Consider the following 19,344-nt stretch of genomic DNA (forward strand, 5'->3'; position numbering starts at 1 on the left):
TGGAGATGTCGCGCAGCTCAACACTTCATCAGCATGTCCTCTCCTCAAAAAACCACCTCTCATGCTCCTACTACTATCTACAAACTCCTTTTCCACAAACGAGGAACAGATTTGCATGCATACTAAATGAACAGCGGCAATTTTATCATTCTCCTAACGGCCACCTTTCCCGCCCTCGCCATATCCTCCTTCCTCTTCTCTTTAGCAACATACTTCCGGCCTCCTGGAGCGCATTCAGGGACCCAAGATCGTTTGGGCGATCTCGAAGACATGGAGGACATTATACCAGCACTCATCCAAGAAGTCGGGGCTCTGAGAAGATCGGTCGATCGGGAAAGGCAGAGGACAAGGAGGCTGGAAGACGAAGTAAGATATATGGGAAGGCGGCAGCGGAGAAACGACGAGACGGCGGACGAGGGCGGAGATGAGGCAGAAATGAAAGACGATGAAGACGAAGAAGTGCAAATGTGTCATTTGGGAGAGTTACTTGTACGAAATCTGTTCGATGTCAACGAGTTTCTGGAAGGGCAGCGGGCCCGAGAGCTCGCTTGCCGTACGATACAGAGGTCGAGGTTGAACAGGACTTGTGGTTCTGATCCACGTCCTGCTAACGGCATTCCGGATGAGCTGTTCCATGTTCCAAGCGTATACAAAATACGAGGTAGGAGCGACTCCATACTAGACGATGAGGAAGCGCTGGAGGCAGCAGCTGCCACAGCGCTACCGTCTAGCCCTGAAGAAGACTCAGAGTCCACGAACGAGGAATCAAGCACACTCACACAGACCATACATCAAGGTAGGGGTGAAGAGACCAGCGCTCGAATGCTAGTCGGAGAAGATATGTCCACGCTCCTGACGAGCGGCGAAAGTCATACTCCCACAACGAATGGACATTCTCGAATGCCTCATCTTGATACTGCCGACTACCATGCCATTCTCATCACACCCTCCCCCATGCGTCAGCGACCAAATATCCTCTACCCCTCCCCACGCGGCCCCACTCCCACAAGAATAGTCATTCGAAACGATCCTGGAGGCTTGTGGCGCCGGAATTTCTTAACAGATGTTCTGACTGATACAACGCCACAACTAGAACAGAGAATCATCCTCACTATCATCGAGAATTATCTAAGGTCGTTTGAGGATAGTGCTGTGAGGCATACTGCGTCGACGAACGGAAACGCTCGGCATGCCGTACCCAGTAGCAGTCATACCGAGCCAACTCGTTTAACGACCAACATGCCCAATGGAGAAAGACATGCTCATCAGACCAACGGCTACACTTATCGCCATACCCATACTCCCTCTACCAACGACAGCATTCAGTACCCTTCACTCCCAAACGGTCATGGAAACAGCAGCCCTCCTCCCAATAACAGTCGTTTCAATGGCTACATCTACGAACCCACGACTGACGACTCCAATCAACAGGACTACGCCGAAGCACGACAAATCACTCGGCCACTCTTCAACGTCCTGTACGCCGTGAGACCTTTCATTAGCTCCCGCGTCATCAGAGATATCATAATTAGATACATCATAGCGATGGATCTGGGTTACACAGACCCTGAGAATTCAGGGCGTATCAGATTGACTACAGCGGCTGATCAACGTGAGGGTGTAAATGGGGTTGTCGATGACGAAGGCGTTGAAGATCTGAGCGAAGATGTATGGATGCGTGAGCCTAACAACGAGTATCAAACTGGTACCAGTAGGGGAAGCGGAAGAGGTATGAACGACAACAGAAACGGAATTATAAACACCTTCCACATCAACGGCGGCATTGTAACGCAAAACAACACCAGTCTTAATGGCGCCCCCCTCACAAACGATCGAACCCACACCTCCAACGCCTACACTCGAGCCCCATCTCCAGAGCGGCTCACCACCGACCCAGAAGACATCCGCTCCCGCTCCCGCCTCTCCACTCCCGAACTCAACGAAGCAATTGGAAACTGGGGCTCCATATCCCGTACTCTTGACGGCCCCGTTCTACGCCTCCGCGCCATCCGTGCTGAAGGTGCACTAGTTCAGGATTCCCATCTCCGTCCGCATGCGGATACGGGCTATGGCGGAAGACCTCCGACGGATGCTAGGCCTAATGGGTACGCAACAGCAACTCAGCTCATTCCCCCGAGTGTCTATGTTGGGAATGGTACGAGCAGTTCATCTGAGTCTTCTACTAGGTCTTCGAGGAGTGCGTCGTTGAGTGGGACTACGCTTGTCAATTCTGCTGTTGGGAGTACGGATGGGGATGCTGTGGTCACTCCTAATCCGCCCATAGATGGAGAGACATCAGACAATGTGGAGTTATTTCGGAACGGCGCATACGAAACCCATACAGCGAGGCTTAGGCGGCGTCGCGGTACGAGGAACATGAGGAGAGCCGCGAGGGAAGATGCACGAGTGGAGAGGGAGAGTGTGGAAGAGGAAAGTTCGGGGACTAGCAAAGACAGTATGGATGTGGACATCGCGGAAGTGGAGGCTGCACGGTGGAGTCTTCGCAATCAGAGGGGTACCATGGAGGAAGAGATGATGCGGCACGTGTTGGAACGGGATCGTGCGGCGCAGGCTCAGCAGGCGAATAGTGTGGAAATGAACGGGGTTGGGAGCGAAAGGAGTGATGAGACTTCCGAAGTCTCCGAGACGAGGGAAAGGAGGCTTAATAGCGAGTAAGCGTCTGAGAGGCTTCTAGTCTTATTGCTCGCTCAACGTTCCAGAAGACATTGATTAGGTCGTATGTTTCTGTATTCCGTAGCATGTTCCCGAATATTCCACACTCCACTATATCCAAATACAATCTATGACATCTTTAACAAAGCTCGTATGTCATATGACATTAGCGCTTCGCCAAATGTTCTTGACAGATCATGTTGAGAGATACTCGCGGAGATCTCCCATATTATTGTAATCATCAAAGAGCTGTAGTATCGAAGACAAGTTGTTTGCTGGTAGTATTGATGGCGCGAAGAAATTACTGAGATGTTCTCAGCTGGTCTTTCGTCTAGGTACAGCCGGTCGACGGCGCGTGTAAAACTCGATAGTAGCCTAAATACAGGTGTACGAAATTAGTGTTTGTCTCACATACAGTTCATACACGGATATTACTAACAGTGCCTTGCTGGATGCCTTCCTTGAAAGCCGCCTCAACATCATGAGCAAGATGAGCCTGCGAAACGAGAGACACGGCAAACGCTTTGGCCATCATCATGGTCATGCGAGGTGTATCGCTTGTCACCTGCTTCAACTGAAATGAATCCACTAATGACGAGACGAGTCCTCGGATGTGCGCAAGACTGACGCCAACACGGTGCATCTTGAAAGCGCGGCAAACCACCGCCATGGCTCGTGCCGTGCGGATATCTATGACGGTATTTCTGTCGCGCAAAAGCGAGGAGACGTATTGTGTCTTTCGACCGGATTGTATTTCTCGCAGGTTGAGGACGTCGTCGCAAGCTTGATTGTTGCGCGACAAATTAGTAAGGTTGGAAAGCGGGAAATGAGAGAGGACAGCTGCAACTGGAATAGAAGCCCAGATCATTCGTTCTGAGAAGCGTTAGCAAAAGCTCGAATATACAGCGTATTGGTGCTTCACCTGCGTGGCCCTTGTATCTTGCCCACCATGCCTGGCCTTCCGCTTTCAACATCCGCATCACATCAGCTGCTGGCAGTGTCTTGTGCGGTTCTGTAAGCAGTGTATGATCGAGCGCAACTAGAAGAAACCACTGTGATTAGTAGAAGACCAAGCTGTGACAGGGATGCGGAATGCCAACGTACTGACGGCGATCCTGGGCTCAAACATCGTAGAAGCTTTGACAAGAGCCTGTAAGAGACTCGTCGACACTGATACGAAAGCCGATGCGCCGCCACTCATAGACAGATGGAGGTTCGTCAAGAGCATGAGAGCCTGCTGTCCCTGTCCATCTGGAGAGAAAGGCGGCGGGAACCCGCCCCTCCATATCGAGAAGGCTTGACTCACGAAGCCGGTCTCGTCGTCGAAAATTGTCCGGGAATTTGCGTCCCAAACGCGAAATGCGATAATATTTCTGCCGGGGGGAGCCCGTGGGGTTGGCTGCGTAGGTGTAATGGGCGGTGTATGATAGCCATCAACGTCTGACCATATTTCCTCATTGTCTTGCTCAGCTAATGTCATCCCGCCGAGCTGTAGAGCCTGCAGTGGTAAATCTTCCGGAGCCAGCGTGCGAAGCGCGCGTGCTTTCTCCTTCTCCCTCTTTAGCGCACGTCTAACTAGGGATTTGTAGTATTTCCGTGTTTGAGGGGACTTTGCAGTTCTAGCCAATCCAGGTGTGTAGCTCACCTCATGTGTGCGTTGTAACAAGTCAATGCCAGACTCGGAGGCGGTATCTTTGATGATCGCGTGGATCTCGTCGTACTTGTGTTCGGGATCGTGGAATGGGACTTTCATTGCTCGATCGAACTCGGGGTACGCACGACCGCCATACAGAATGAGATGGCTCTCGAACTGGTAACGTATGACATTGAGCCTGAGGTTGAGGCCGGTGATGGCATTGAAGACCTGCGGGATGGTGGCCACATTTGTGTCTTCATACCATCTGTAGAGGATTGTAAGAAGCTCGCGTTCATCCTCATGCCACTGGTGAGGCGGATCTCGCTCGAGCCTGCGCAGTGTTGCTAGCGAAGTAAATTCACTCGGCTTGGAGGCTTGTGGCACGATATCATTTGTGTGGCGAAGGGCTGGCATGCCGAAGTCCAAGGTCCGTCGTAGTTGTGGTGTGGGTGCGGTATTGTCGGCGCCAAAGTGATGGCTCGTTCTTGTTGGACTTCGAAGTATAGTAGCAAAAACCCTGTCTTCGTCCGACGGACAAGGAGTGGACAGTGGAAGTGTAGTCTCAGAATCGTACGAAGCGCAACGCTGCTTGGATGTGTCCAAAGCAGAAGTACCGACTGTTGACGACCCAACTACGTTCGTGCCTTCGCCAGGCTCGCTCTTGATGTATGGCTCAAGAACATCCTCGATCGAAGGAAGCACCGAGTCAGCCTCATTGCCAACGTTGTCATCGCGACTGCTCGACAAGGACGCTGGGAAGTTGTCAGTGCCTGCTTCACGAAACAAAGAAAGGAAACATGCCCAGTAAAAACTCACCTTGGATATCAGCTTCGGTTACAACCTGCGACTGCTTCGAGATATGCGTCGCTTGTGGTGCTAGAGGTGTCGTGGCTGCCACTGCCGGTTCCCATAACATCACGCCGGCATCTGCTTCTCTCCAAACGTGTCTCGTCATTTCGATACAGTATGTATTTGCTGCTTTGAATGCAACGAATGGGGGATGAGTTAGAAAGCTAGCGTTTCTAGATGCGATGTGCGAGGTACGTATCCGGCTGAAATTGAAAGAGAGAAGATGCTATGCGGTATGAAGAGTTTTCAACCCACCAGGCAGCCAGCTCAGGATGTGTGGGACTGTGGAAGCGCGTGTACGCGCCCGAGAAGATGATATGGACGCGTCTGACGCGTCATGAGCACGGTCCCGCGTGGTGTGGTGAAAGAGGCGGCTCCAAGCAGCGCATTCTCTAGGGTAGTGAGCCAGCGCGCCTACATTCGGGAGGAAGAGATCAGGTTTGTGAGGTAAGTTGATCTTGTGGATTGGAAGAAATCAAGTAGGGTAGTAGGATAGGCATAAGGTTCAAGTGAGTTTCAGAGCTGAGCGTGATGTTTGATCGTGCTGCCACGTCATTAGCAGTGAGACTTGCCGGTATGACCTACACCATATGCTGACCTGTTAGTACAACGTTAGAGAAGGAACGCGAAAAAGATTCGATGCTCTGCGAGTGTGCTCAGCTCGAGGATATAGAACAGTCAAACGGGTGAGAAACGACCCATGCCGTGTGGTGGAATAGCTCTATCGATAGCTGCACCCCACAGCTCGCTTCAACCTGTCATGAATTTGCCGGCATATGTAGAGGAACGGTGTAGATGAGAACGAATAGAAGAGCAGACCATCGCTTCGCAGCGAAAACCCGCACGTGGGAGCTGGACCAGTGGTTGTATGTAACATCTGATTGCGCTCCACTTGTACTCCTCAAAGATGCCATCGCATCGCAAGGGTAATAGAAAAGAAGCACAGAGTGAAGATATCTATAATGGTTCAATCAGTTGAAAAGCAGATACCTTCCCACGCTACGTTACATTCGTTACTGACGTCGAGGAGCTGAAGGAAAAACAAGAGTAGAATGCAAAGCGCACAACTTTTGGCGTGACAGAAGATCTTTAGAGGTAAACCATCCCTCTCGAACAAGCGGTATGCGGAAGAGTCGGGAGAGCTGCGCCGGCGCTATGCTTTGACAGATCAAAGTAAGAACTCAGAAGAGATAGATGGCCGAGAAGATGGAGTGATAGGTGACGTAGTCGCTTGATTCGTCCAAGCAAATCCAGCTTGAAGCAAGCTCATGCGTGAAATCGACTAGTTCGGTCGGTCCAGAAAAAAAGCTGCAGCGATACGGCACAGTCTGCGTTCGCACGACTGACGAAGATGGGGTGGAAGTGACCAGGTGACGGGTTGTTGGGTTGTCGCATAAGCGCCCGTCTATGGTGCTGTGGCTGCTGCTCCACATGCATATGCGGTCCGTAGACCGCATGCGGGACCCAAAACGTGATCGCACCTGCAGACGAGTGTTCCAGGGCTACGACACGGTTCGATGGATAATTGCTTTTTTACGCTCATCTTTCCCAAACCAACAAATAATTTTGCAGGTTTGTTGCGCATAGCTGTCTTTTCCCTTTCCTGGTGGTTCTTCCACAGGCTCATTTGTGGCCATGCTGCTCGGTGCAGATCTTCTTTACGACCCACTTCTCCCAGAACTTGCGCTGCTGATTGGTGACCATGATTCCGTCGTCTGCTAAAGCGTCCACATCGTCCATGTGCCCGTTGCAGTTGCACCATGTAATCGAGGCTGGCGTATCGGGCATGGGTGGAAAGGATAGGGTGCCTACAGAGGGTCAGTATATGTTCCTCACGTGCACCTCGTGCAGCCAGAACTCACCACCCTGTTCAGGCTCGTCGGTCTCTGCGTCAGATTCTGTGTCAGCTATTGAACTACCGTCAGCGTCGTTCCCGCTAGATGGATCTTCGTGTTCGTATTCGTAATCGCTTTCGTCGCTACTGTCGCTTCCTAGAGGGTCGTCTGGGACTTCGGCTCCCATGACGAACTGCTCATCAAAATACTTCTCATATCCAATGCGCCTGAGACTAATCCAATCTGCAGAATTGGACGTAGGAACTCAGTATATATCTCAGATGCACACAGTAAAGGCATGACTTACCAAGCCGCGTGAGCTCATCTCGCAGGCAGGGAAGCACGTCTTTCCACATACTGCCCTCCTTTAAAAGTACATCTCGGAGACGCAAACCACGCAGTGTATCTCTGTGCCGCCGGGCAATACCTAGAATTTCATCTGCGTTGAGACGCCAGGCTTGGATTCCAAAAGCTGCAAAGACAGAGATGCCAGGTTAGTTTATGTCTTATAGTGCAGAGACGTAAAACGTACCCTGCAGCTTTTCCCACTTGACGTTGTGGAAGAGCTCTTCTAGCCGCAATGTGAGTGGTCGGTATGAAGGAAAGCCAATATGCACAGCTTCAATATTCTTAGCCGCGGTAAACAAAGCCTTGGACAGGGAGGTGAGATGTCGCATCCGAACGTCTAGGTCCGTGCTGTCATCGAAATGTAGCTCTAGACAAGTCAGGCGTTCGGCAAGGATTCCCAGGGTCGATGGTGGGTTGCTAGCGGCCCCTAGGACGCTCTGCGGGCTTAGCATGGGTGATGAGAACCGTGAACATGGCGATTCGGACTCAAGGAGGGCCTGAAGACCGATGTAACAAAGTTAGTAAATGTCTCGCATCAATTCGTACACGGGTATTACTTGCTTGACCGATTGTTTTCGCGCTATGCAAGCATGCCGGTGGCCATGTCGGCACTAGACTGCTCAATTCGTTGTGACCCCGCATGTACGTGATTAACACGGCATCTTCTTGATCCTGCAGGCGTAGGATCTGGATATGCTGGAGTGAAGTGAATCGCTGCAGCGCGAAATGCAGGATATGTGCATCTTTCCTGCTGTTCAGAAGGCTGGTCTGCTCATTTACCTTTTTCTGGAATTTATCAATATCGAGGAAGCTGAATCTCTCGGGCCGTGTGTGCAGAAGCTCCTGTATTCGCTCTCGTCCTTGGTCGTAGAAAAATGGCACCATGTAACTGAACTTCTTCACGCGGCCGGCAATGTGAGGCTGGCCAGCTATTCTTTCTAATCTTTCGAGTCCCTTTCGCGAAAAGCGTGTCGTAACGCGCGAGAACTGATGGATGACACCCTGCAGAGGCTCAGTACATGTCTCACGTGCACTTCGTACAGCCAGGGCTTACCAAATCGCTGAATCTTCTGCAAGTCAATCTGCAAAAGTGAGGATACGAAGTCAGTGTATGTCTCACATGCATTCCATACGACTAAGACTTACCTGAAGCTCGCAATAGTCTCAGCGTCGTCCGGCTCGGGTGGGAGGGGCAGCTTGAAAGATTCCTGCGACAGGTACGCCCGGCGCTCCAGACTTATCGGTTTCTCAGGTTCGGAGGCAACATATTCGAGGATGATGCGAAGAAGCTCGTCGGCGAGATCGAGGATACCCATTTTAAGTGGGGGCTTTCATGACGACCGCTCCGAAGAAGCTCTACCACGAAGCTTCCCAGCACGATTTAGGAGCGCACCGCACAGCGGATATACTCTCAATGCAGGACAGCAGCGTTCGGGCCGGGTCGGGACGAAGAAATGGCAGGTGGTAGTGAGCGTAGCGACAGCGGGACAGTTGAGTCAACTGACAACGTGGTGTTATCCGACGACGGCACCGTTCTATGGGATAGCAAGCGAAGGACAGCCAGAGGGGCGTGGTCGGAGAAAGAAATGCATGACCTCTTTTGCCAGCAGTCAGCTAAGCGTAGAGTTGCGAAGACGACCTGGGACTGGACACGCCGCCTGCACTTGCAGCGTGCACCCCGGTACGCCCTCGCCCAAAACGTGATGCGTTAAACTGCAACAGGTATAGCCGCTCACATGATCACTAGCGTCTGCATTTACATAAGCAGGACGGTAACATGCATGGCTCCTCCCGTTGAAGAAGAGTCGATTCGTTGCTTTGGACTAATGCACTACTTCGCTAGGGTAGGGCTGCTTCGCCAGCGCTGATTCGAGGCCCGAGGCCTGCTCCCCACAGCCCACTACACGAATTTCCATGGTCTCGATGCGTCAGGCGTTGCCAACGAAGCATGCATCTGGTCGGCTGATTGGCGTCACAAGCGCTTCCTTATAGCGTCATCCACTGCCGTGTACTTGGGATGGCGCAAACGCCATGTCAAGCGATGGAGCATCCCATGACGACACGGAGCTTTAGGAGCCTCATAGTGGGCTGAAACGGATGTCCGTATGTCTCGCAATGAGCAATGCGTCATACCGTCCTGCCCTCCACCGGGGGAGAACAGCATCCGAGTCGCATTACAGTATATAAGTACAGTGTACGTTAATGAACTTCTACCCTGGACATAAAAAGAGGACTTCCAAGGACAAGCGATCCGAATTCGGTCATCGCACAAATTCGGGACGGAGAGGACATGGCCGCAATCCCGCTCGTACATGCGCAGATGACGATGTATGCGTGGAACTGCCGGTCAGATCGACGTGTTGCTTCACAAGCCTATACTTGCCCCGGTAACGTCATGCGGATCTGCGCGGTCGTGTAGCTATGGCGCACGCAGCTGTCGTAGATCGTCGCACAGAAAGTGACACTAGATGACCTCCTGCCCTGTCGGCTTATCGACCTCTCATGCCGACGAAAACTCTACGCACATATTGCCTGGGCCTGTTCCAGCACGGCAAACACTCAAAGACGTGTTTCTCTATCAACCCGTCCGACCACGCCTATCAGGTCACGCTTTCGCCCTGGATTGAACACGTTCGCTTCGTTTTCGACGAATCTCAGTGCTGCTCAGCTTGCTCTGGAAGGTTTCATCGATGCTGTCTTCTTCGCTGGCATCGAGAACAGCAACCTCAAAAACCTCGAGGGGATCCCATCCTTGCTCGCTGCGCTTGTTGTTCACTGCAGCACCTCCGCTCCTTGTTTCAAGCGACAACACCAAGGCAGAGATGTCTTTGTCGGTGATGGTTGGGCCGAAAGGATCCCAAATCTCGACATATTTGATAGTGAGCCCGAAGGGATAGCTGACGTGGACGGCATGCCCGTTCGGCCCAGGTTCTTGGATCTCTTCAACACGGATGCGCTCGTCATCCGCGGACCCAAAGTAGAGGAGAGAGGAGAGGAAGTCGTGTGCTGACTGCTGACGCTCTTTCCAACTTTCGAGATGCTCTGCAAACTTCTTGTTCACTAGTAGAGCGTCGCCAGTGATTCCGACTGTAAGTACGCTAGGCGTTGCATCGGAAGTGGACGGCTGCCTCCTTCCGAGCATAAAGGCAAACATGGTAAGCAGTAGCTTGTGGCCAATATGAAGGTGATCGAAAGTCCCTCCGACGGCAACAGAGAGGTGGTTGGTTGATGTGTCTGTCTTATCGGCAGACGATGCTGGTTCTGGGGTCTCTACACTGACGATACCACCGCGAACTTTGGACACGGGTGTCTGAGCTTTCGACAGAGAGAGGAAGCTCTTCAATACACGCTCTCCTTCTTCGCTTTCGACCGAGTAGACGGTATCCCATGATCGCGAACTCCGGGCTAGCGTATGAATGTCTATTGCTGGCCCTTGGAGTTCCTGCTCTGGAGGAGTGGAGTCTGGTAGGGGCTTCGTCAGTTGGCCGTCCCTGGGATATGCGACTAGCACAACGCGAGCATCGACGCCCTCTGAGTCTTCCGTATCGATAGCTTCCCTGCTCGCGGTGATGCAGATGAGTTTGTAGAGATCGGCTACCAGCTGCTGGGTGGTTGCGTAGTGTAGGCCCCGGGGCTCATCAAGATGGCCGTACAGATGAGGGCACGGTAATGCAATTTCTAGAAGTATGGATTCATGGGAGTTGCGTGGAGACCTGGCCAGCTCTTTCAAGACGGTGAACAAGGGCGAGTTGTAGGCGGCCTTGAGTGCTGCATATGAGGGTGGTGAGGGCGCAGGCGGCAGCAGCAGCAGTGCACGGCGGACTGGTTTGTGTGATGGAGGCATGTTTGCGGGTGTCAATGAACTGGAGTCGCAGGTTGAAGATCATGAATCATAACCATGGTTGTGTCACATGGAGGGTAACCCGAAGCAGACGTGAAGGGAGGGCGGAGGGGTGGTGGGGAACTTTTGCCGAGATACAGCCGCCGCCGCCGCCGCCCAGCAAGTCGAGGCCAACCGCAGCTGTGCTCTTGACGATCGAATACGCGCTGCCACAGTCCCGAGTCTCTCTTTCCTCCGCCCGAGCCAGCGTAGAGCAATTGCAGGCGCCATGCCTTTCGGAAACCACCACCAGAATGCGCACAACGACCCGGCGCAGGGCATCTTTGCAGCGGCGTCGGCGTTGGGGAGTATGTAGGGTCTTGGGCACCGCCGTGAACGTGGGCTAATGTGTATCTCGCAATTGTAGGCATAGGAGCGCCTGGAGGCAATCTGCGAGGGGCAACCCAGGGCACCACGCGCGCCGGCACCGACGCCTTCCTGCCCCAGAGCAGCGCGAACGCCCAGGCGCAGGGCGACGGCTACCTGCCCTCGACCGCACCGCCCGCCGCCAACTCGAGCTTCGACGCCCCGCGACACAGGGCGCCGACAATAGGGGGACGCACCAACGAGGAGCTGCACATATCCACGGGAGGCGGCCAAGTGCCCTCGTCGGCGTCGGCGCAGCCCCAGCAGCAGCACCTGTACAGCTCGCCCGACAATTATCGATCGGCGCCCAATATCAACATCGACCATGGAACCCCTCAGAACAGCCAGTATGGCTCCCCGGCCGTCCCCGGCGCCCTCCAGCCCGCCGGCGGCCCAGGGCAGCAGCCACAACCACAACAACCACAACAACAACAACAGCCGGGGCCGCAGCAACAACAGCGACCCGCGCCCGCCAACGCCTACACGGCGCCCGTCGTGCCTACCCAGACGCAGATAGCCAGCAACGCCCAGCAGTACACGCTGCCCACGCGCTCCAACACCATCAGCCAGCCGCAACATTCCCCTCACTCGGCCCATTCCTACTCGCGCTCAAGCCCAGCTGGCCTGGGCCCCGACCAGAAATACGTCCCCTTCTCCAACACCCCCGAGCAGAACAAGTACGCCGCCGGCACGCCCGCCCAGAAGTACTACCCCACGACTCCCTCGGGCGCTGCATCGCAATCGCCCCTGGGCCTCGCTGACATCAGGCCGCGCGCAAACTCGACAATGGACCACGAGGGCATGGGACACGGCAACGCCATGGTCACCGACGGCAACAAGGTGCCCTCCAACAGCAACTACCTCGCCCCGTGGAGCATATACGCCTACGACTGGTGCAAATGGAACGTCCCGGGCGGCAACAGCGCCGGCAAGATGGCCGTCGGCAGCTATCTCGAGGACAACCACAATTTCGTAAGTAGCACACCATTTATACACGTGCTCTACTGACAGACACCCAGATCCGCATTCTCGACACGCAAATAGCGCCGCAAGACGCCGCCACTCCCGGCGCGACACCATACGGCCTCGAGTACAACGCAATCGCCGAAGCCACATGTTCGTTCCCCGTCACGCGCATACTGTGGGAGCCGCCGTCTTCGCAGAAGCAGTCGACCGACCTCCTCGCAACGTCTGGCGACCATCTGCGTTTATGGTCGCTGCCTCAAGCCTCCGGGAACAACATGAGCAACACCATCACGCGCTCGTCTTCCGTAAACACGCGAGAGCCCCAGCTCCCTAAGCTTACGCCGCTCGCGCTCCTCTCCAACTCCAAGACCCCTGAACACACCGCGCCGCTCACCTCCCTCGATTGGAATACCATGTCGCCCAAGCTTATCATCACCTCGAGCATAGACACGACCTGCACCATCTGGGACATACCCTCACTGACAGCCAAGACCCAATTGATTGCCCACGACAAGGAGGTCTTCGATGTACGCTTCTGCGCAGGAAGTGTCGATGTCTTTGTCAGCTGTGGAGCTGACGGCAGTGTTCGCATGTTCGATCTCCGCAGTTTAGAGCATAGCACCATCATCTACGAGCCCTCAGACAAGGGCGGTGACAAGGACAAGGGTCAGTTTTTGTATTTGTTTTTGACGCCGATTGCTAACAAGATCCAGGCTCGCCAACAGGCCGCATGTCGCCCACCAAAGCCCAGCAGACCATGTCGTACGCGCCCCCGCTCCTCCGGCTCGCCGCGTCACCCCACGACTCCCACCTCCTCGCTACCTTCGCCGCCGACTCAAACCTCATCCGCATCCTCGACGTGCGACAGCCAGGCCAGGCCCTGCTCGAACTACGCGGCCACTCTGCGTCTGTCAACAGCATAGAGTGGAACCCCTCCCGGAGAGGCATGCTCGCCTCTGGCGGTGACGACTCCCTCGTCCTCATTTGGGACCTGCTACACGCAAACAACGGCGCGACCATCAGCGGAGAACACGCTTCAACACAGCCTCCCGTCGTGCAGCCAGCGACCACACATCCCGCAAACGGAGCCGCAGGTGCGCAGAATGTACCTGTAGGCCAAAAGGGACCCTATGCCAGCTGGAGGTGCGACTACGAAGTCGGCAACATTAGCTGGGCACCTCAGAGCGCATTGACAGGGCAAGGCGGCGAGTGGGTCGGTGTCGCTGGTGGACGAGGTGTTTGGGGTGTCAAGTTATGATGAATCTGGATTTCGTGTTGATAACCTCAGTTCAGACTTCGGACGACCCCCATGTTTTGCCTTCAATGCACCTGTATGAATGACGCATTGTTTCTGAGTAGGGCAACAGGAGGTATTGAAAAAAAAAGTGCATAGCTCTTGTTATCTTACTTTCTGAGCACAATAGTTTGGTCGTGGTGGGGGCGTTAGTGGTGGGTTTTGCATGCATATAAGATACCTGGAAGTGAAAGACTTGTCTCTCTACATGACGACTTTGGATGCGATGATATTTCCATTGAACAACTTCCCTCTCCATTCCTTTCACTTTCACAATCTTTTTGTCTTGACCAGTCCAGGCTTATCGTATGACGACCTCAACAACAACCTCATTACTCCATCCAGCCTTCGAATCAGTCTCCTTCCACGCCCGCACCGTATCAATCTCAAGCACGTTCTTGCAATCCTTGCTGACACTGACGCAATGTGCTGGGACGGGGCGGCCGAACAACACAGCGAAGAAGTCATTTTCGATGGAGCGCTGTGGGAGGTCTGAGACGTAGATTGCTGTGAGACATTAGTACATATTCTGAAAGCATAATAGAGAAAAGACATACCAAACCTCCCCAGAACCTTACAACTAGTCCAAACCCTCAGTCTCCCCGAACTCCGATCCACATACGCATCCGCACTAACAATCGCCGCCGCCCCCGTCATCTTCCCCACAATCCCCAGATTAGCCACGTGCACCTTCCTCGGTCCTGCCGCCTCACTGCCCTCCCCCCTCTGCAGTTCAAACTCCATCAACGGGAACGCAGATAGAATCTCCCAGCCGCGAACCGGCAGCTCCAGATGCACAAACGCGTCGTTGGTCGCTACGCTCGTCGGCGCTGTGACCTGGCCGTCTGTGTGCGAACGGATGACGTACGTTCCTTTTTCTGCGCCGGGGAAGGCGTCGAGGGCGATGAGTTCGGAGATGGGTTTGGGGGTGCAGTTGAAGACACCCAGGATAGATACACCGCTATGTGCCATTCCGACGTAGGTGTTCACTTTGAGGAGGACGATGTCGTCGTATGCGTTGTAGGCTTGTGTGGTTTTACCCACAGTTTGGGGACGTAGAATAACCGTGTCGCCGCGCGGTGTCTTGCCCGTCATCTGGTTGATGAGGTCGATGTCGTGTTGCCCGGGGACGTCGGTGATATAGATGGGGCCGCCGGAGACGCAGCGTGCGGCCGCGTGGAAGGCGGCGTAGTCATGGCTCGTTTGGAACATGTCCCAATCCGGGAGTATGTTGAGATATTGCGTTATGATGGAGTTGTGTGCGTTGCAGAAGATATGCCAGGGGTGGCTGGCGGGTACTTCGGGGAAGAAGTCGTCCGAGTTACGCAGTAGCATGCGTGGTTTGTTCGAGGGCAATTGCGAGTGGAAGATTAAGGGTGGGGCTTGTGACATGCAGGATATGGCGCGCGCGGAAAAGGAACGTAGCTGGGCGATGGACCAGGCGTCTTGGTAGGATTTGATTAGTTTGCGGCGGTCGTCCGAGTCGTGGAGTTCGTCGAGGAAGAACTGGGCGTCGGTTTTTACGGAGTCGATGCCGCAGGAGGATAGGAACTCGTAGAAGTCTTTGTAAAAGCGGGAGACGTCTTCTTCTGCTACAACGGTGATCTTGCCGCCCGATACGCCGTCTTTGAGTTGGACGAGACTGGTTTTGTAGTCTTTTGCTATGCGGCCTTCGGGTGCGATGCCTCCCCAGTATCCGAACATGGCGTGCCACACAGCAATGTGGCGAATGTGGCTGTACTTTTCTCGTATGTCGCTGACTGTGGCTTTGAGACCACGAGGGAAGCCTTTTTTGGTTGCTTCGAACTCTGTCATGGCGTTGTCGAACTGGTCTCCGCCTTCCGTGTTGAGTGATTGCCAGTTGTCGTCGATGATCAAGTTGCTAATATTGATCTCGTTCTTGCGTAGTGACTCCAATGCCTCGAAGATTTTTTCCTCGGTGAGCTTCTGACCTAGACCGTTCCAGGTGCAGTATGTCAAGCCATCGTACCAATTCTCCAGCCACTGCGGTTTGAAGTCGTCCATCAAGGCCTTCTCTTCTTCATTGATCAGTCCTGCCGATACTTGGTATGCCATTACGAGTTTGCGAGCATAGTACATCGAAGCTGCTACCGCATCGTCTAGCTTCATGCCCACTGCAGCAACGATACGCACAGTACCATCTTTTTCACTGTCGTTTCTGGCGTTCATAACGACTCTCCCCTCACCGTCGTGATTGAGGGTTGTCAATACCTCGTCCAATCCACTCACTGCAAGCAACGCCAAATGAGAGCCATCGTGACGCTCGAATGCGGCCAACATGGCATCCTTGTCAGGCTGGAATCGGTCCTTGCCCTGTCTCGGAGCAAGCCATGGGGCCCAAAGTCGTACTTCGGCGAACCAGCGGGAGAGATTCGTCGGTTTACCAAGCTTCTCTCCTGAAAGACCGGGCTGCTTGCCTGACGCCGCACTGATTGGGTACGTAAGGTCCCACAGAACGGTGTTGGGCGTATCGCTTTGTTCTTTGGATATGTTGAGGAATGGTGGCAGGCCCTCGAGATAGTAAGTCAAATCCTCTTTCAATGCATCTGGTGACTGATAGATGATGCGTCCGTCTGAGGTTGAGAATTGTTCATTGGCCCATTTCCACGGTTCGCCCTGGACACGTTAGCGAGAACCCTTCGGTCGAACATTTCACATGATCAGTTCAGTCAGCCTATTATAGACCGAATGCTCAAGACTCACCTCTGAGGCTCTGAAAGTGATGGTGTATGACAGCGAAGAGCCGTGTTTGGGTCGGCCAGCGAAATCTATTGTATAGTACTGGCGTTGCACATTTGACTGATCAGGCTTGACTACCGTCTTCACGTAGTTAGCTTCTGACGAGCCCGGGTGGTACGACCATATGCTCACCACAGATGCATCATTGTTTGGCTTCAGACTAGTGCTTGTCCATTGATCGAGAGTATCGAAGTTGTGCCACAATGCGACCTCCCATGTTCTGTTCGAGCTAGCTGAGCTCTCAATAACTACTGTAAACCTTACCTGAGGATGTGATTAGATGAGACTCAGGTCTGGGAATAGATCGAACACACAGATTCTCGATCAGAGGGGATGGTAGTCGTTTGACCTAACGGAGGATGGCAGCTGAGTGCGGCGTACATGGTATCGATTCAATGCAGGAAGTGAGGATAAGCTATGTGGTCAGGATAACGTATACAAAGAAGCACAGAAAGACACGATGAATGGGACGGATGAGGATGGAAGTATTGAGTTTGCATTGACCAACAACTAAGGTATGAAGCAGCACAATGATGCATATGCAGGCACTAAGACGCCGAGGAGGTGCAGGTGACGTGTGCGGATGCGGACGCGGAAGTCGGGGTAGCTAGAGGTGCATTGAAGCTCCAGCCAATCGGCGTCATCGAAGTCCCATCTTGGCATTTGGGGACATTTTGGCATGGGCCAAGTTTTGATGCCGCTCAATTGGCAGCCATGTCAGCCTTACGACGTCTATCAAGGCCCCGACCCTTTGTCTGTCGACAATGCATACGACATCAACATGCGCTCGCCCGTGGTGAGCGACCGGCTGCACGATGGGCCGACGAGGAACCCGACCCAGTAATAAGACAGGCGCAATGGGACGAACATGCGGGAAGAGTGCGAGCGGGGATGCACCAGAGCATGCTGAGTGTACTTGAAGAGCGTGGATTCGTAAAGGATGTCGCTGGGTGAGCATCTCGTAAAGATATGCTTTTAACTGTCGTTAATTGTTATAGCGGACGTCAGACGCTCGACTGGCTGCTCACCGAGAAGCGCATCGGCGCGTATGTCGGCGTAGACCCTACAGCCCCCTCTCTACATGTCGGCCACCTTCTTCCGCTTATGGCCCTGTACTGGATGTACCTCCATGGCTACTACACCGTCAGCTTGGTGAGCCACCCACGACTCGATGCACGCAACGCGAGTTAATCATGGCTAGTTAGGTGGAGGGACTGTCCAGATTGGCGACCCTTCTGGCAGGACAACAGCTCGATCCCGGCAAGGCGAAGACGTGCAGTCTATGAATGTGGAGAGCATACAGCGCCAATTGGAAAAGCTGTGGACAAATGTCAAATGCCTGGGCATCAAGTACCAGTACTCCCCCATGATCAGCCGAAAGCAGGACATCCTCAATAACAGGAAATGGCTGTCACAGCTGAGCGCGGTCGAGCTGATGAGGGATCTGGGGTCTGGTATGCGCCTGGGCGCCATGCTCAGTCGCGACTCGTAAGTCCTTCATGTCTTGAGTGGAGAATCCCTCTCACACGTCTAGGGTCAAACTACGAATGGAAAGCGGCGAAGGTATGGCTATATCTGAGTTCAGCTACCCCCTCTTCCAAGCCTACGACTGGTGGAGCATGTACCGGAACCAGGGCGTTCAACTACAAATAGGCGGATCTGACCAGTACGGAAATATCGTTGCCGGCATGGGCGCTGTCAGCCATATGCGCAAGATACATCGTATGGACAACGGAGCAGAAGGCGACGAGGACCCGCAGGTAGCAACCTATGGTCTCACCACACCATTGCTTACAACAGCTTCTGGCGAGAAGTTTGGCAAGAGTGCGGGCAATGCGGTCTGGTTGGACGGCCAGATGATGAGCTCGTTCGACCTATACCAAGTACGCTTTCCGCAACCTTCTACGATGCCATCACTGACAACTTACCCAGTACTTCCTCCGCACCGCCGACGCCGACGTAGAACGCTACCTCAAGCTCTTCACCTTCCTCCCCCTCGATGAGATTCGCCTCCTAATGAACCGCCAAAACCAAGACCCCTCAAAACGCCTCGCCCAACACATACTCGCTCGTGAAATCGTTGAGCTAGCACACGGTGCCGCAGACGCGAAGAAAGCCGAAGCCGCACATAAGGACGCGTTCGGTCAGGGAGCCCATACCTTCTCGCTATTCTCGCTGAGAAACGCGATTGCCGGCGACAAGGGCGATGTCAGCGAGCCAAAAGAACGCATGAAGAAGGAGGACAGAGAATTGCTAGAATACAAAAAAGCCTATGCCGCTTCCTCTACCGCACAACCTACAACTACTAGCCCGAATGAACGACCCCAGCACGACAAGGCAAATATCGTCACGCTCCCCCTCTCCATGCTTCAAGCCGGATCCTTCCCCCACGTCCTCCACGCCGCCGGTCTCGCAAGTTCCAAATCCGAAGCCAGCCGCTTGATCGCGAAGAAGGGCGCGTACGTTATTGTACCCAATTCTGGTACGCCGGATAACCCTACCGCATTGAAGTGGGCGACTATCGAGCCGGGGAAGGAGGTCAATCCGTATCACTATCTTGTGGATTGGGAGGCGCTGGTGTTGAGGGCGGGAAAGAGCAAGATTCAGATCTGTAGGGTGGTTAAAGATGAGGTGCAGGAGTAGACAGAGCAAAAGACAGAGGAAGGACAATAAATGTAGAAGTGTATGTCATGTTCATCGCGGATGGAGGGCTGTACGAATGCAATGTCATATGCTC

At 53.8% G+C, this 19,344-nt stretch overlaps 7 protein-coding genes across 7 annotated transcripts; 3 read left to right on the forward strand and 4 right to left on the reverse strand.

Annotated features, from left to right (window-relative positions):
- Positions 1 to 126: 126 nt before the first annotated feature.
- BKA58DRAFT_398277 (uncharacterized protein) lies at positions 127 to 2,676 on the forward strand (the record flags this gene model as incomplete). Its single annotated transcript, XM_046171478.1, has 1 exon — positions 127 to 2,676. One exon carries the CDS (start codon positions 127 to 129, stop codon positions 2,674 to 2,676), a length of 2,550 nt encoding a protein of 849 aa, XP_046029021.1.
- Positions 2,651 to 5,264, reverse strand: BKA58DRAFT_452211 (uncharacterized protein; the record flags this gene model as incomplete). The annotated part of the gene is made up of 5 exons (XM_046174416.1): positions 2,651 to 3,048; positions 3,098 to 3,546; positions 3,596 to 3,685; positions 3,778 to 5,061; positions 5,126 to 5,264. The coding sequence occupies 5 exons, from the start codon at positions 5,262 to 5,264 to the stop codon at positions 2,989 to 2,991; spliced, it is 2,022 nt and encodes a 673-aa protein (XP_046029022.1). The 3' UTR covers positions 2,651 to 2,988.
- Positions 5,265 to 6,781: 1,517 nt separating this feature from the next.
- Positions 6,782 to 8,657, reverse strand: BKA58DRAFT_408799 (uncharacterized protein; the record flags this gene model as incomplete). Its single annotated transcript, XM_046172111.1, has 7 exons — positions 6,782 to 6,966; positions 7,021 to 7,236; positions 7,301 to 7,465; positions 7,526 to 7,838; positions 7,903 to 8,343; positions 8,396 to 8,423; positions 8,488 to 8,657. 7 exons carry the CDS (start codon positions 8,655 to 8,657, stop codon positions 6,782 to 6,784), a joined length of 1,518 nt encoding a protein of 505 aa, XP_046029023.1.
- Positions 8,658 to 9,800: 1,143 nt separating this feature from the next.
- Positions 9,801 to 11,275, reverse strand: BKA58DRAFT_90635 (pantetheine-phosphate adenylyltransferase family protein). The gene has a single exon (XM_046176157.1). The coding sequence runs from the start codon at positions 11,183 to 11,185 to the stop codon at positions 9,947 to 9,949; it is 1,239 nt and encodes a 412-aa protein (XP_046029024.1). The 5' UTR covers positions 11,186 to 11,275; the 3' UTR covers positions 9,801 to 9,946.
- Positions 11,276 to 11,369: 94 nt separating this feature from the next.
- Positions 11,370 to 13,912, forward strand: BKA58DRAFT_90648 (WD40-repeat-containing domain protein). The gene is made up of 4 exons (XM_046176158.1): positions 11,370 to 11,529; positions 11,589 to 12,559; positions 12,607 to 13,219; positions 13,267 to 13,912. Exons 1-4 carry the CDS (start codon positions 11,451 to 11,453, stop codon positions 13,809 to 13,811), a joined length of 2,208 nt encoding a protein of 735 aa, XP_046029025.1. The 5' UTR covers positions 11,370 to 11,450; the 3' UTR covers positions 13,812 to 13,912.
- A 236-nt stretch (positions 13,913 to 14,148) lies between these two features.
- BKA58DRAFT_408802 (glycoside hydrolase superfamily) lies at positions 14,149 to 16,990 on the reverse strand (the record flags this gene model as incomplete). Its single annotated transcript, XM_046172113.1, has 4 exons — positions 14,149 to 14,354; positions 14,405 to 16,484; positions 16,572 to 16,681; positions 16,918 to 16,990. The coding sequence occupies 4 exons, from the start codon at positions 16,988 to 16,990 to the stop codon at positions 14,149 to 14,151; spliced, it is 2,469 nt and encodes an 822-aa protein (XP_046029026.1).
- Positions 16,991 to 17,226: 236 nt separating this feature from the next.
- Positions 17,227 to 19,326, forward strand: BKA58DRAFT_376715 (tyrosyl-tRNA synthetase-like protein). The gene is made up of 5 exons (XM_046169543.1): positions 17,227 to 17,557; positions 17,606 to 17,759; positions 17,809 to 18,095; positions 18,142 to 18,490; positions 18,540 to 19,326. The coding sequence occupies exons 1-5, from the start codon at positions 17,322 to 17,324 to the stop codon at positions 19,248 to 19,250; spliced, it is 1,737 nt and encodes a 578-aa protein (XP_046029027.1). The 5' UTR covers positions 17,227 to 17,321; the 3' UTR covers positions 19,251 to 19,326.
- The last annotated feature ends 18 nt before the right edge of the window (positions 19,327 to 19,344 follow it).

The sequence above is a fragment of the Alternaria rosae genome, assembly GCF_020736505.1.
Source record: "Alternaria rosae strain MPI-PUGE-AT-0040 chromosome Unknown BKA58scaffold_2, whole genome shotgun sequence".
NCBI classification, from domain to species: domain Eukaryota; kingdom Fungi; phylum Ascomycota; class Dothideomycetes; order Pleosporales; family Pleosporaceae; genus Alternaria; species Alternaria rosae.